This window comes from Phoxinus phoxinus (assembly GCF_949152265.1).
Source record: "Phoxinus phoxinus genome assembly, chromosome: 18".
Classification (NCBI taxonomy): domain Eukaryota; kingdom Metazoa; phylum Chordata; class Actinopteri; order Cypriniformes; family Leuciscidae; genus Phoxinus; species Phoxinus phoxinus.
The window spans coordinates 3,854,785-3,868,881 of record NC_136893.1 but is presented as its reverse complement, the minus strand read 5'-3'; the positions used below and the strand labels follow the sequence as shown (position 1 = coordinate 3,868,881).

Below are 14,097 nucleotides of genomic sequence, written 5' to 3'. Positions count from 1 at the left end.
AAACTCAAACGTACTGCGAATCACGAGAATAAACGTCATTGGTTCTCCCAGAAACTCAAACGTGATGCGTAACACGAGAATAAACCTCATTGGTTCTCCCAGAAACTCAAACGTGATGCGAAACACGAGAATAAACCTCATTGGTTGTCCCAGAAACTCAAATGTGCTCCATTACATGAGAATGAACCTCATTGGTTCTCCCAGAAACGCAAACGTGATGCGAAACACAAGAATGAACCTCATTGGTTCTCCCAGAAACGCAAACGTGATGCGTAACACAAGAATGAACCTCATTGGTTCTTGCATATCAAGCGAACATGCTTGAGTTTCCGTTTACCACAACTAATGTGCGAGTTGATGAATGTTTATATGTGAATAAAAGCCTAAATTAAATCTGTTCATTATAAAGTGATTCGAAGTCTATTTAGAAATATTGGACTAAATCGCTCAATTCATATGAATTACTTTTACAATCTCTTCATTAACTTTTTGAAGCGTCAAAGTGGTAGTTGCGTAGACTGTCAAAGAAACGACAGAAATCTCTCAGATTTTATTAAAAAGATCTTCATTTGTGTTCCGAAGATGAACGAAAGTCTTACAGGTTTGGAACGATATTAGGGTGAGAAAATACTTTTCATTTAAGTTAAACTTTTTCTATTTTCACTTTAAGTTGTCACAACTAAATAATGAATCTTGGTCCACTCCATACTTATACTCTCATAAATGCAAAGATGTGAAACAGCCTACACTACACAGACTGAACTCATCCCTTTCTTCACATGCAGACTTGTGCAATTAATCAAAAACACACATCCTAATAAGGATTACATCTCTCCATACCACAGCACATGTTTACCAAGAGGAGAAACATTTGGCTAAAAGTAGGACAATCTAGTCCATTCGGCTGAATATACAGAGTATAAAAGTAAACTTTTCAAAACATATTATAAATGCATTTCTGCAAATGCATAAATTCACAATATTCTCCATGCAATCTCACTCTTTTGCATGAGATTATGCAAAATAATACCTAACCCCTACCCTATGTTTGGGTTAGGCACACTGCACCTTTACATGTTCAGCAAGAATCAAGGGAGATTTAAAAACTATGCAAACACTATTCAAAGTTAAAGTTATCCCTCCCTGACAAGTGCATTTGACCTCATTCAAAACACGGTGCATGGAAACTGGCCATTGTGTGTGTGATCAGATTCAGATCTCACACGTGCAACCGTAGACCCAGATGCATTAAATGCCCCAAGGCAGCATTTACATGAAAAGCAGCATGTCTGAAGTGTAAGCTGTCACGTTTAGGTAGGAAATGCTGTCATGATTTGCCTGTCTAGACGGATGCATCATTATAAACACACCTCCAGTTGCCAACATGACATGCTAACATGAGCTAACCTGCTAATGCAGGCAAATATCACTACATCAAATATTAAAATGATCAACGGAAATGCATTCCTGACGCTAAATCTCGCTATCATCACATGTGATATTCACGACTTCCTCTGACCCCGAGCACATGCCAAAACCAGCAGCACACGCGATCCGTCTCGAGGCGTTGCGCGCGCGTCCGCTCCCCAAACTCCGGGTATAAAAATCCACACACCTTTTCATTTTCCTCTTCCTCTCGGTGTAAAGCGATCACCGTCGATGGCGTCCTTCCATCGCGTCACGTAGAACAGAAAAGACGCAATTAAGTGATCCACTGAATTTTTTTTTTTTAATCTTTTTTGTTTGTTCTGTGTTGTTTCCTCCCACCCGCTATAATATCCTTCCGTTCAACGGATCCCACCATCCACGTCTCGAGGAGTCGAGGAAAAAGAACCGATCCGGTAATCCGCTTTCAGGACGCAGGATTGGAGAAAGACGCGCTCGAGGCGTTCACTCACTGCGCCCTGATTGGTCGGGGGCGGGGCGTAAGCTCATGACGCAGTCGAATCAGAATCGCTGTTTTTGTGCGTCACACAGAATCCCCGCTTGCGTGCGCGTCCTCACTTCTCAGCAGTCGCCAAATCTGCTTATTATAAGCAAATGTTATGCTTGTTCCCCAAATTTAGATTCAGGCAGTCAGATTGATCTTTTTTTGGCCTTATTTGCTGAATACATGTGCTTATTTGTGTTGAAATACATAAAACAAAACATATGTCCGCATTATTGTTATTTAGTGTGTCTGTCTGACTCTGTCGTTATTGAACCCACAAACTGACTAACTTTTTATCAGTCTAGTTTTCACATCTTAAGCATATTAAAAGGCATATTTTTAAAGATATAGCATCTTTATGTCATTATAAACTGCTTTTGATGCAACAGCAAGACATTTAAATCAATTTACACATATTATAGGACTAAACAATGTCTTATTTAGATAGCAGGAGAAAATGAAGTGTCTGGAGATTATGTGATTGTGTCTTATGAGTTTTAAAGACAATAATGAATTCAGTGCCTTTATGCCAGGTCATTTGGTCAATGAATAACGTGCTGTGGGCAGGAGTTGGTGGACTGTTTTTTAAAGGGACTAACTTATATTCTGCCCACTATTTTTAAGAGGGAAGTGAAACCGTTTGCATTATTCCAGCATAAACTAGTATGCTATTTTGTGGTCATATGACCTCATCATGCTCCATGTTTATGATACAGAAAGCTATCTAATTCTGTGTTCGGCAATCTGCTCGACTGAAAGAGATGTTCAAATATCACGGTTGATATTACTTCCGATTCATCCATCACATCGGAAATTATAGGTAAAGTCCCGTTCAAGGAAAATCTGTTCACTCAGCGGCCATATTTGCAATGTATCCGGGAAAGCTGTTTCGGGCATTCAAGAAGACCAAACTCATATCTACTTGAATGGGGAATTCCTGAAATCTCAAAAACTGCTTGCCACACTCGCATTTAAATAACATATTTCAAATCAGCAATAAAATCTGACATTAACAGTTCCATAAATGTGGTTTCTTATGCTCAAATAGCATTTAAAAAAAGCTTCTATTGACGGCTGCAGTGATGCGATGACTTTACCAATCAGCGATTGGCTCTTTTATTTAGAAGGCGGGACTTATTCCGCCATATTGCGCATTGCACTTTCTCCCAATCATAGAAATATGAGTGCACCAATTCGTATATGATCCGTCGGAAATAGTATTCCTAGTATGTTGAAGTGAGTATTTCAAATATGTAGTTTTTCCAGTTAGAAAGAATCCAAAGTGCAGATCCGTGCACACTTTCGGCTAATATTACCCACAACCCATTGCACGTTGGACGTGGATTCGATTAGAACTACAAACACAAATAAAGTTAAAAACTACAAACATGGCAGATGTGTGAGTCTGATGGTTAAGACGATTAGATAAAGGGGTTTGAGTGAATAATAATTAGTATCTAACCTGACGAAATATTTTAATTCAATGTTATCCACATATTTAATCTTCAACAGCATTGTGAACTTTTCTAAAGATACGTTTAGCCATTAACTTGGAACGTAGCGTTTGTGATACGTCGAGTGCATTGCATTGTGGGATACAGTTTCCCATGCAGCTGCTCATTGTGTCATATATACTAGGTCATCTGGGTGTTGCGTATAGAAAAATCACATTCACAACAACTGTGCACAGTATGTATGCATATTATAGCATGCTATTGCAAACATAGCTGGACTGGACAATGATAGCACTGGCTTTTTAATGCAGCAGAAGTGTAGAAGAGATAAACAGACGGCCAAGGTTTGTTTTTCTTGACAGCTTGCTACCTAAACTAAATTGCATTAGCCAGATTCCTCTCCAAAAATAGACTTGATTTTATTATTTGCCCGTTCTGAGTGTAGCTTAGTACACTTTTCAAGACTCAAGATGAATGTCAATACATGTAACCATCATGAAATTATGAAAATGTTGTTTGATTTAATAAATCTGGACAGCTTGTATATTAAATTATAAGACATATCGAAATACAGTGAAAAGCAATAAAAAATAAAGTAGATTATCTTTAATGATATGTGAAAAAGCAGACGGGCCACTGGCTGCTGGTTTATCAAGCGTTGTGCCAAACTAATCTGATTGATGTCTGTTAATTCCTCTGAAAACCGCCTAAGATGAGGTTTAATTTGCAGAGGAAGTTTAGCCAGAGTCGGTCATGATGGGACGAGAAACATTAGCCGTTAAGCTCAAGGATTCATCTCCGCAGGACACCACCAGTACAAATGTAGGTCAGGAAACTTGTATACGTGTGTGTGTGTTTGTGTGAGAGAGACAACTCACTGTTACACACTTGCCACTGGCCATTTGAGATGTAATAAATATTATGACTCCTGTAGTCAGCATGAACTGAGTGAAAAAGGACCAAATCCGTCCAAAAGCCTGACCAAAAGTAGTTCATATGATGCATGCACTTGCATACGCCTTTCGAGATGAGTAAATGATGACAGTGTTTAAAGAAACACTCCACTTTTTTTGAAAATAGGCTAATTTTCCAACTCCCCTAGAGTTAAACAGTTTTACCGTTTTCGAATCCATTCAGGCGATCTCCGGATCTGGCGGTAGCACTTTTAGCATAGCTTAGCATAGATCATTGAATCTGATTAGACCGTTAGCATCTCTCTCAAAAAAATGACCAAAGAGTTTCAATATTTTTCCTATTTAAAACTTGACTCTTCTGTAGTTACATCGTGTACTAAGACCGACAGAAAATGAAAAGTTGTGATTTTCTAGGCCAATATGATTAGGAACTATACTCTCATTCCTGCGTAATAATCAAGGAACTGCTGCCGTACCAGCAGCGATGATATTACGCACATAATTTCCAGTCACTTACCGAGCTGGGGACTATTTTCAGGCGGTGCGTAATATCATTGCGCCTGCTGGCACGGCAGCAGTTCCTTGATTATTACCAAAGTCCTTTTAGGCAAGTCGTGCCACTCGGCTGCCATCTTGGCAACGCCTCCGGGCAGCTATTTCGGACTAACAAGACCAGGCTCCTATCTAAATGAATGGGCAGAACTGTACTTTCACTGGTCACCGGGACATAACAACTGCATGTATAGAAACAGCAGTAAAATATGATAAAAATCGATGAAAAAGTTTGATGACTTTGCCCCAAAATAAGGTTTAAAACGCCTTTTTCCCCACAGGTTATACTTTTACTACGCATGCGCAAGGGTTCACGACACCAACAGGCAAAACCTCAACTGTGCGCATGCGTCAGTGGAACCAGACGATAGGCTTAAATGTTTCCCGGCTTGACTGTTAAAAGCAGATGATTGGCTTTCCAGCGGGAGGGGCGGGACATGTGCATACAACCGCCATCTTTGCCGTTACGGGTTTTCCTTATATAGTTGTATTGAGGATTGAGGAAGTGGCATGTCTCTTATATAAATTGTCTCTGTTATTACGCAGGAATGAGAGTATAGTTCCTAGTCATATTGGCCTAGAAAATCACAACTTTTAATTTTCTGTCGGTCTTAGTACACGATGTAACTACAGAAGAGTCAAGTTTTAAATAGGAAAAATATCGAAACTCTTTTTTAAGAGAGATGCTAACGGTCTAATCAGCTTCAATGATCTATGCTAAGCTATGCTAAAAGTGCTACCCAGAGATCGGCTGAATGAATTCGAAAACTGTAAAACTCAACTGTTTAAAGGGATAGTTCACTTTTAAATTAAATTTTGGTATGTTTTAGCTTACCTGAAGTGCATCCAAGATGTAGGTGTCTTTGTCTCCGCAGTAGTTTCAATTTTGATATTTTTAGGTCAAACCGTTCTTGTCTGTCAGTCATATAATGCAGGTATATAGGCACTGTCTCTAATAGCATGCAGAGAAAAGTCCAAATTAAAAAATTCCCCATCGTAAGTGCACATTGATGGCCTAAGACACGAAACAAGCGGTTTGTGTGATAAAACGAACAGTATTTATATAGTTTTTATCTCTTTTACACAACGACGTCCAAGTCCAAGTGATCTGTTTACGTAGCTGCGTAAGCGCCGTAGAGTGATCTCTCGCGCGTGTACGTCACTCATTGTTTACACCAGAACCTATGCACAGAACAGATTGTAGGTAGGACGGCTAATAGAAATGGTACTAGTTTGCGCTTATCCGGGATGTTTAAACCGATGTAAAAAAAACACATTTACGTAAGCTCGCGCGAACTCATCCGGGAGATCACTTCCGGAGCATTCCGGCGCTTACGCAGCTACGTAAACGGATCACTTGGACTTGGACGTGGTTGTGTATAAGAGATAAAAACTATATAAATACTGTTCGTTTTATCACACAAACCGCTTGTTTCGTGTCTTAGGCCATCAATGTGCACTTACGATGGGGAATTTTTTAATTTGGACTTTTCTCTGCATGCTATTAGAGACAGTGCCTATATACCTGCATTATATGACTGACAGACAAGAACGGTTTGACCTAAAAATATCAAAATTGAAACTACTGCGGAGACAAAGACACCTACATCTTGGATGCACTTCAGGTAAGCTAAAACATACCAACATTTTATTTCAAAGTGAACTATCCCTTTAACTCTAGGGGAGTTGGAAAATGAGCCTATTTCCAAAAAAAGAAGTGGAGTGTTCCTTTAAGAGGACCATCATGAGACAGTCTTCATGGTCTACGGCTGTTTTGACTCTCACACCATGTTTCCAGATCATCTGTCTGGACTTGCCCACATGCCGACCTCTCAAAGGAAAAGCGATCCGACTTCACACTATGGTCTTTATTACTGTGAAAGAAAAACAGGCCTTGTTTGGTTGCACTGACATCAACTTTGGAGGCAATAAAATGACATCATGATAATCGAAAAGTCCATGAGGCCTGTGCTTATCATGAAGTTTTTATATTGCCTGTCGTGAACTTTGTCTACATTATCAAAGCTTATGGTTTCTGTTTTATATGCACATGCAAATTCAGCGCTATCCCTGTGATAGTCGACAACCAGGTCACATTTCGTTGTTTGCCATCATTACTTTCAGGTGTTCAGTGATTATATTGTCACATGCATCATTCGTTCACTGGCCTTTATCCGTTTTTCATGTCATAAAATGTTTTAAATGCAGTAAACAAGACCAAATCGATCAGGTCCACAGTCATAAACCACAGGCGTACAACACACACTAGCATTCAGAAGTGGGATTGCTAAGATTTATTAATGTTTCTGAAAGAGACTCTTCTGCTCACCAAGGCTGTGTTTATGTGATCTGAAATACAGTAATATTGTGAAATATTAATACAATTTTCTATGTGAATATATTGTAAAATGTAATTTATTTGCATCATTACTCCAGTCTTCATAGTCACATGATGCTTCATAAATCAGTATAATATGACGATTTGCTACTCAAGAAACATTTATGATAATAATCAATGTTGAAAACAGTTGTGCTGCTTCATATTTTGTGGAAAAAAAATATAAAAAATATATATTTTGAACCAGTGTATATAATTCACCACTTATTTTATGTCTCAGATATACTTTTTTGTCTTAAGAAAATACAGTTTGGGATTAATGACTATAAATGAGATTCATAAACTATGAATCTCATAAAAAACATGATGCTGGTGTATATTTTCCTTTTTACAGAGCCGCTAAATGAGAATCCAAATGGAAAATAATGAAAATTAAACACAAAAAATTGTCTGGATGCATTACAACAATGATAATTTAATGGGTAAAAGTGCAAAAATGATAACGGTCATAGAAACAGGATTGATGTTCTTTACACAAAACATAATTTCTCACTTTTTTCTTTTGATTTTGGAGTGGTTTATATTCTGTCATGACAACTCGGGAGTGTTTGGCATGGTAATGATTATGACAAGGTTTGATATTGGTCTTGAATAAATCTGCTACACTTCTGCTGTTGTTATTGCTGCTGTAGAGCAAGTACAGGACTCACTACTGCCAGTACACACACGACACACTGCTGTGAGCAAGTAACACATGCGGCTGCTGTACAATATAACATACATGAATTACCCGTAGCAGATCTGTACAGGTGGAGCTGGGGAAGGTGGAGGGTTTCTGAAAGCGCACTGCAAATGCTGACCAAGTATTTGAGGGCTGAGCTGCGAGCTCATTGGCTACTGATATACAGCAGGAACCAATCAGCTGTGCGGCTGTTCCCTATACACTGTTAAAAAAAATACCGGCAGTTGTGGTTGCCAGTATTTTACCGTAAAAAATATGGTGGCAAGCTTTTATGTTTTACGGGACTTAAAATTACGGGCAAAAAAAACACAATGTAAGGAAAACCTGTGAAATTTACGGTAACAAGACGTCAGCTTGGATGCCAGTATTTTACTGTAAAAAATATGGTAGCAAACTTACTTTGGACTTAAATTTACGCCAAAAAAATAAAAAATAAACAAAACATCAGCGGTGGTTCCCAGTAATTTACCATTAAAATACAGTAGCAACCTTTTCGTTTTTACGGAACAACCCTTATGTTTCATTAGCCGATAAATATTATTATTAATTTTCACTCCAATTAACCGTAAATGTCTTTTCCGTTGTTTCTTTCACAGTATTTTACCGTTTAATGATATGATTGCAAGCAGATTGAGTTAAGGACCAATCAGCCGTCGCCATCTAGAGTTTCATGACAGAACTTTGTATATAGCAGGTGCATGAATGTGATCCTCTCTGAAGGTGCGTTTGCAATGGTGCGATACTCACTGGTGACGCTGTTATAGCTGCTGATGGATGAGGTTATCGGCGGAGTCTCGTCGGAGTCCGTATCGTCGTCCTGGGAGCAGCCGGCCTGGATGGCCCTCAGGTAACTGTGGCTTCGGGACCGGAAGCAGGTCGGTGTGGGCAGATCCAAGGCCTCCACCGTGTGCGAGTCCACCTGCCCGTAAGCCGCGTGTCCCCCGTAGCCCTGCTCCACCTGAAAGGACACATGAATCGACCGCGTAAAGGATGCGTGCCTCGCAAGAGAGATGGGGACGCCACTTTAGGATGGATCGGATTGCCGAGCGGTCATGAAGAGGAAACGGCTCTAAATCCAATAGCAGATTTCCATGCTTTAGTGAATCTTGAGTGGTTTCCATTAAAGGTACAATATGCAATATTTTCTGCCACTAGAGGGCGCTACATTCCAAACAACAGCAACAGCGTAGCTATGACGATGTGAAGGAGCGTGGAATGATGGGAACTGTCATGTTAAACTCCACCGCGGATGTAAATCAGTCAGACGGGAATAGAAAAATCATGTTTATGGATGAGATAAAGTTCTATTTTTTATAAATGTTGCATTTAATGACATGCTTGTATTTCATTCAAATGAATTAACCGCAAGAAAAGTAAGGTTTAATAATAAATTGGTTATCATATCACTGTATTTGTCGAATTCATTGTTGTGATAACGCTGCGCAGTTTTACGTGTTCTAAACAATTGTTGTAAAAGTACATTCGAACATACACACATCATTGGCCAAAAGACGGATTAATCTTTATGTATAACACATGCTATATTTATTTACATGGCCATAAACACCAGACGTGATAAACAATGTCAATAAACTAAAGCAATAATACTTTCCTTACATAAACATAACTATTACCGAATGCTGCATTTGGAATATATAAAATTGACCTGTACGTTTATGGGACTTGTCTTTGTCGACAGAACCGGCTGCAATCGGTAAAGAATAATTGTGTTCATAACAACTGCGCGACACAAGCTAACGTTTGTTGCTTGATAGACGCTACAACTACAACTTCCGCATTAGTCCAGGACTCCACGCAGTACGAGCGGAAACCGAGGCTAACGCGGATATGATGCCATTGACTGGTGACTTCCAGCTCACCCCTGATCACACGCCCCGCTTCCTTGGTTAAAATCGCAATTTTCTCACGATTTAAAAACACTGGCTTTGTGATTTTGGGATATTTTAATGCACAAATATTACATATTGTACCATTAAGTCTATGCAACAAACATGGCATAAAATGAGAAGAATCCTTACATTTATTCCTTTCACAGTTGCACTGGTCCTTGTCTGAGGATGAGAACTGGTATAAAATACTTGTGATTTAGATAATTTTTCACCAAAACATTCTCATTTAGAAAACTCCCCAAAAACTGGGGAAATTGTCACAAAAAAAAATTGTGCAATGATTTGTATCTGTCTATTATTATTTTTTAATTCATATTATTTTTTCATTATTTAAAAATATATTTAAATAAAATAATAATAATTGTTTTTAAATATTTATAATGCATATATTTTAATTTAAAATAATATAATATGCCTTGCTTAACCTAAACAGGACACACAAATTATTTACAGATGGATTTGCTTTTCCAAGCTGATTTTCCAACATGAAGAGGAAACGGCTCTGAATCCAACAGCAGATTTACATGCTTTAGTGAATCTCGAGTGTTTTTATATTAGGTCTATGCAACAAATATGGCATAAAATGAGAAGAATCCTTACATTTATTCCTTTCACAGTTGCACTGGTCCTTGTCTGTGGATGAGAACTATGCTTTATAAAATGCTGGTAATTTATAGATACATTTTCACCAAAAAAATTCTAATTTAGAAAACTCCCATAAAACTGGGAAAATTGTAGAAAAATAATATTTGCAATGTTTTGTATCTGTCTATTATAATTTTTTTAATTCATATTTTGTTAAATATATATAAGAATTAAACTATTTATAATGTATATATTTTAATTTATAATATAATATCTAGCTTAACTATAGCAGGACACACAAATTATTATATTATATTTGCTTTTCCAAGCTGATCATTGTGGCACTGCCAGTGTAAGGATGTCCTAAACCTGAAATATAATAGTCCTCTCTTTTTTCTCTCCAAATCCATCAGGAAGAAAGAGTCAATGAGTCCTTCTGTGATTCAAATGACCTTTAAGTCTTTCCGAACTATCCCGCGACCAAAACACAATCCCGGTTCAAACTCTCTCGAAGGAAAAGCAGTGGTAGTTTTCAAGCCTGAATGAGCCGTTTGGATGCCGGAGAGTAAAGAGAAAGTTTGGGTTTGTTCCTCCAGCAGTGACACTTTCCACGGGGACAGCAGATGTGTGTGTGTTTGTCAGGAATAAACCTGACAATTAAAGGCAAACAAATAGACAAACATACCAAACTGCAGTAATTAAAGTGAAAAAGCTCATTGAATTAAAACTTTCCCTTTGATTCACGCAATTACTCTCCCGACAGCGTTCTTCCAATCTCAGAAACAACTTCTCCAATGAAACGTCCATCAGTCTTCACAATAATCCCGGTTGGCAAAGTAGATCTTCAAAAAAAAAAAAAAAATTATCTTTCCTCTTTGGAAATCATCCACACGTCAGACCCTCGACTGGCTTCACTAGTCTTGAAGTCTTCATCTGCATGCAGAGAGGGAATGCAGGCGAACACTTCCCACTTCCCAGCCTCCACGTCTCCTTAAACTAGCTTTAGGATGTCTTACAGCAGTTTTAATCTGGAGCACTCTGTTCCTGAGGTCGAGCGAGCGGCAAAACCTCTCTGACACATTTCAGCGTTTGCTCTGCGATAACGGCGCGGTTCACAAGACTAAACAGAAGTAGACTTTTACATCTTCTGAAGAAAGTGTGAGCAAAACTCTCTGATAAGATGCTTGGTTGCTGTGGGAGGTTGTTAGGGTGTTTTAGTTGCTATGTGGTTACTAGGCTTTTATTGTTGCTAGGGTGTTCTAGGGGTTGCCACTGTATGTGATTACTAGAATGTTCTAGGGGTTGCTATGGTGTTGCCATGTGGTTATTAGGGTGTTATAGGGATTGCAATGTTGTTCAGGGGGTTGCTTTGTAGTAACTAGGATGTTCTGCGGGGTGCTATGGTGATTTGTTTTTTTTAATGTGGTCTCTAGGGTGTTCTGGGGGTTGCTGTGGTTTTGCTACTGTATGTGGCTACTAGAATGTTACGAGGGATTGCTATGGTATTACCATGTAGTTACTAGGGTGTTATAGGGATTGCTAGGGTTAACATTTTCTGGGAGTGATATGGTTCCATGGTACATATGATATGTTGCCATGGTTCTGCTATATGTTTGCTGTTCTGTGGTTTTCTATGTGGTTCTGGGGGTTGCTATGATGTTACGATGTGGTCATTAGGGTGTTATAGGGGTTGCTAGGGTGTTGCTATGTTGTTCAGGGAGTTGCTTTGTAGTTATTAGGATGTTCTGCGGGTTGCTATGGTGATTTGTTTTTTTTACGTGGTTCCTAGAGTGTTCTGGGGGTTGCTGTGGTTTTGCTACTGTATGTGGTTACTAGAATGTTACAAGGGGTTGCTATGGTATTACCATGTGGTTACTAGAGTGTTATAAGGGTTGCTACTGTAAGAATGTTCTGGAAATGTGATATGTTGCCATGGTTCTGCTATATGTTTGGTGTTCTATGGTTTTCTATGTGGTTCTGGGGGTTGCTATGGTGTTACCATGTGGTCATTAGGGTGTTATAGGGGTTGCTAGGGTGTTGCTATGTGGTTTCAAGTTTGTTCAGGAATGTAGTTACTAGGGTGTTCTGGCCTGGGGGTTGCCATGGTGCTGCTATATGTTTGTTATGATGTTCTGTGGATTGTTATATGGTTACTAGGGGGTTCTGGGGGTTGCTATATGGTTGCTAGGGTGTTGCTGTGCTGCTGCAAGTCACTAGGTATGGGCTGGGTTCCTCCTTCAATTTAAGTTCTGTTTATTTAAGGATAATGTGCACCAGTTAATTGTGCATTAAACTAAGTATTAATAACTACAATGTACTTTGAGTATTAGCAATTATAACAATGATGCATTAATAATTAGAAATAAATGAAAGGATGTCTGTGACCTGTCTCATGGTAGACCCTCGTCCCAGCGTGGAGCAGCGCTGACCGAACCCCCCATCAGCGTCCCAGTGCTGCAGGCCCGCGTCCCCTGATGCCATCAGACAGTCCAGGTTATCCAGGCTGCGATTGGTGGAGACCTCACATAGAGGCGGCATACAGCTGAGAGGAACGCCAACACAAGAGCATCAGTGCACGCTCACAATGCATTACAGGAAACCGTTGTTTATGCTACTTAGCCAATAACGTGACTTTATTTTTTTAGTAGCGTCACAGACGAGGTGAGAGAGAGCCAGGTGCAGGACGTTAGGAACTCAATAAAAAAATAAAGAAAGTTTGGTGAGGATTCAGCCAGGATTCTAGTGGAGCCGGACGTCGTGCATCGGGTGTTTCGTGGGGAACGTGTTTTTAGCGTGAGGATGTGTCACGTGATCAGGTCGTGCATCGGGGTGTGTTTTAAAGGGTTAGTTCACCCAAAAATGAAAGTTCTCTCAGTAATTACTCTCCCTCATGTTGTTCCAACCCTGTAAGACTTTCCTTCGTCTGATATTTGTGATAAAATCTGAGAGCTGTCTCACTCCTCCATAAGCTTCTATTGTAATTGAAACTTGCCGGCCCAGAAAGTTAGTAAAGACATCGTTAAAATAGTCCAAGTGACGAGAATACTTACAAACAAACTAAATTATTCAACTATTGATGTTCTTCAGTGTGGGTGTCTGAGTGAGTTCACGTAGTGTAACAGCGCAGCGCTTCTGGGTTGTACGTCAGAACGGAGGCTCACTATTGGTCGACGCTGGTCATGTGTGTGATGCTGGCCAATAGTGAGCAGAGAGAAGAAGTCAGGATTTTTATCTTTAGGTGAACTCACCCTTTAAGCATATAGAGTGAGAATGTGTCACGTGATCAGGTCGTGCATCGGGGTGTTTTGTGGGGAACGTGTTTTTAGCGTATCGAGGTAGAATGTGTCACGTGATCAGGTGGAGGCGGGGCTTAAACACTAACCTGTGCAGGTGCGGCACTGATGTGGCGCTCTGCAGAGGAGACCAAACCCCTCCGAACCGACAGGGAGTCAGTCTGCTAGTGAGTGTATAGGAAGGGTGGGCCGTTAAATGGAAGACTGATGTCTGTTTGTAAGCTTCATCAACACTGGCTCGACTGTGTGTTAGTGTGTTATTATTGCGTGACAAACGCTAGAATGCGAGACAGTAAATAGAAACGCCATCTTTTGCACAGCTTTTCACAGGGATTTTTTTCCCAAAGTAAGATCTAACCATAAATGATTCAGTCCAAAG

The 14,097-nt window shown here is 39.6% G+C and overlaps 1 protein-coding gene across 6 annotated transcripts in view; it reads right to left on the bottom strand.

The window, feature by feature from the left end:
• Positions 1 to 14,097, bottom strand: part of dlgap4a (discs, large homolog-associated protein 4a) — a 166,525-nt gene that overhangs the window by 26,102 nt on the left and 126,326 nt on the right. For 3 of the 6 annotated variants that reach the window (XM_079588679.1, XM_079588678.1, XM_079588681.1), the window contains 3 exons: positions 12,811 to 12,967; positions 10,441 to 10,473; positions 8,678 to 8,888 (listed from right to left, as the gene is read on the bottom strand). In XM_079588679.1, coding sequence (XP_079444805.1) covers positions 8,678 to 8,888; positions 10,441 to 10,473; positions 12,811 to 12,967 — 401 coding nt within the window. The remainder of the gene's footprint in view (positions 1 to 8,677; positions 8,889 to 10,440; positions 10,474 to 12,810; positions 12,968 to 14,097) is intronic. The other 3 variants (XM_079588683.1, XM_079588682.1, XM_079588680.1) reach the window with 1 other exon arrangement.